The sequence below is a fragment of the Lactuca virosa genome, chromosome 1 (assembly GCF_052849685.1).
Source record: "Lactuca virosa cultivar CGN04683 chromosome 1, Lactuca_virosa_CGN04683_v6, whole genome shotgun sequence".
Classification (NCBI taxonomy): Eukaryota; Viridiplantae; Streptophyta; class Magnoliopsida; order Asterales; family Asteraceae; genus Lactuca; species Lactuca virosa.
The window spans coordinates 161,826,870-161,829,883 of record NC_136426.1 but is presented as its reverse complement, the minus strand read 5'-3'; the positions used below and the strand labels follow the sequence as shown (position 1 = coordinate 161,829,883).

The window sequence follows — 3,014 nt, the reverse complement described above, 5'->3', positions numbered from 1 at the left end:
TGAAAGAATCATTGATTCGATTTTGGATATATCTCGTAGATATTTATGATGTAGAGACAAGCAATAATGTCATTAAATAATCACAATAGCGTCAAACTATATAGTTTTGTCCAATTGACGGAACATCTCATAAATGAAAGTACTAATACCTTGTGGGTTTATGTTTTTAATAAAGAAAAATACATAAAAAGCAATTATTTTTGTTTTTTTTTTTTGGAATCGGCGAATATATATATATTAATAGCGCCACACGATTAGCAAGTGACTAAATCGAAGGCAATATAAAAAAATAACAGGTACATGAAATAAAATAGATCAAAGTTTTAACAAAATGGTGAAATGCTCCAATCTATCCATCTACCCTTCATCTTCGATGTTCTAAATTTGAACGATTGAGATATCACATCGTCTCCTATCTTAGTTGGACTCGTATATCGCCATGAACAATCTATTATTTCTGGCCACCCAGATATACCACAATAGACCATAAAATACCGCATTGATCCTCTCCTTTTGCTTTGGATAATTACTCCATGTAGCAGCAAAGTTAATAAACTCCTTGACATTATCAAAATTAGTATCGGGTATACCACACCATCTTAAAATCCAATCTCAAGTTTCTTTTGCCACACGACAATTAATCGGTAAATGATCGCTTGTTTCTTGCTCACTAGTACACAAGGGGCATAAAGTTGATTGTACTTTCACCCCTTTTCTTACAAGATTTAATGCCACTGGGAGTCTGTCTAACACTGCTCTCCATGTAAAGCAACGTATTTCGAGTGGAACTACCTTAGACCAATTGATTTTTATTCCCGTAAAAGGGGTAGGGACAGAATCAATCTTGTGACGTAGAATGTGTACCTTGTACTCTCCATCTTTGCTTAACTTGAATCTAAAACCGTTTTGTACAGGTTGTGTGTTAACCCCTTGCATCATAGAGCATAAGTTCTCCAAATCTTCTAGAATATCTAGGGGTGGAATTGGTACGGTACCAGGTATTTTTTTTCCCGAACCGTGTACCGTACCAATTATAATTGGTATGTAATTTTAGTTATCACTATTGTACCAAGTACAGTTGGTACCAACTTAATTGGTTACCAGTAAGTTCGGTTGGTACATGTTGGTAATGGTATATACCAACATGTATGATTGTTTTACGAATTAAGATTTATATGATATTGTGCACTTAAAAGATACATGTGAGTTTTGTAAATAAGAGTTTTCTAAATGGTTGGATTGGAAATTCGATACAAAAAAGATTTTATAATTTTGTACCATGAGTTTAAACTAAACAATAGAGTAAATGGGATATGTTAATATGAGTTTAAACTTTAAAAGTTACTAGACCGTAAATGCTAATATCAAAGCACTTGAACTCTTAACGGTCAAATACATTTAAAGTTAAAATATACAATATTTTATTTATATGAAAAATAAATTGGTTGGTACGGTAATACCGTGACATTTAAAACTTTGTACCATTACCGTAACATTATTAATTAATTGGTACGGTACTACCAGCCAAACATGTTAGCTACCAAACATATTGGCTACCAATATAATTGGTTCGGTTGGTACACATGTTGGTTGGTTTTCCATGGTACATATTTGCCACCCCTAAGAATATCCCCCCCTTTGATTTGCGACCTCCATCACCAGTGTAATCCTGAGTTGGTAATTCTGTCAGAGACCAGACAAAATTTCCTAGTTTCCAACTCAAAGAGGCGTGGAAATCGTTCTTGCAAAGTTATAGAACCAAACCAACGATCTTTCCAGAAGAGTATTGCTACATTTGATCTGGGAACCAATGAAAAGAGCTCATGGTAATTGATATCAAATTCCGGAAGAGATTTAATAGCCTTGTCTATGTTATTCCAAACCCCACCCATTGAGATTTTTGCAATTGCAGTGACAGGTTTTTTATTAAGATTATGAATACTATTTATGCATTCTTTACATAGTCCTCCACATCTTTCTTTGAGTTTCCACCACCACTTAGTGAGCAATGCTAGGTTTTGAGCTTTCAACGTCCCAACACCTAGTCCACCATATTTTTTGGAAGCAATGATTTTTTTACCAAGAAACCCAATGAATCTTGGATTCAGAGTCTTCCCCCCCCCCCAATAAGAATCTTTTCCTCATCTTTTCAAGTTCCCTAATGATTCCATTTGGAGCCTTGAATAGAGAGAAATAATATGTGGGTAAACTATCGAGTACTGATTTTATTAAAATGAGTCTACCCCCGAAAGATAGCGTTTTTGCCCTCCATACAGATAACCGAGATTGAAACTTCTTAATTATTGGCCTCCAATTTTTCTTCAGCAACATATTTGCACCAGCAGGGACTCCAAGATACATGAAAGGGAATGTGCTTTTGAGACATCCAAGCACATTCGACTGATATTGAAGATCCAAATCAGTGACACCAATGCCAAAAAGGCGCGACTTATGAAATTGACCTTCAAACCGGAGCAGATGTGGAAACATTTGAGTATTCTTGCTAAGTTTTTGATGCTCCCAGTGTTCCATTTACCTATGAAGATCACGTCATTTGCATAGAATAAATGCGATAAGATAGGGTCACCATATGGTAAAAGAAGACCTTGTATGAGGGATTTCTTTACTGCAGTTTTGATGGCTATATTCAGACCTTCCATTGCCATGAAAAAAAGAAAAGGCGAGAGCGGGTCTCCTTGCCTTACTCCTTTAGTTATGGGAAACTCATCTTAGCGAGATCTGTTGATGAGTACAGAGGCTCTTAAAGATGATAAACATCCGCGAATCCACCACCGCCATTTGGGACTGAATCCCATTTGTTCCATGATTGAATCAAGGTATCCCCAGTTTATTGAATCAAACGCCTTCTCGAAGTCCACTTTTAATAAGAAAAACTTTTCTTTTGCTTTTTTGGCCCATGAACATACCTCATTTACTATTAGTGGACCTTCCAGGATGTGTCTTCCTTCTATGAAAGCTGATTGAACTTCATCGACCACAGAGCTAATTACCTG

At 36.0% G+C, this 3,014-nt stretch overlaps 1 protein-coding gene across 1 annotated transcript; it reads right to left on the bottom strand.

Annotated features, from left to right (window-relative positions):
- Positions 1-1,655: 1,655 nt before the first annotated feature.
- On the bottom strand, positions 1,656-2,660 carry LOC145123202 (uncharacterized). Its single transcript, XM_079058441.1, has 2 exons — positions 2,537-2,660; positions 1,656-2,041 (listed from the first exon to the last, which is right to left on the bottom strand). The coding sequence occupies exons 1-2, from the start codon at positions 2,658-2,660 to the stop codon at positions 1,656-1,658; spliced, it is 510 nt and encodes a 169-aa protein (XP_078914567.1).
- Between the last annotated feature and the right edge of the window lie 354 nt (positions 2,661-3,014).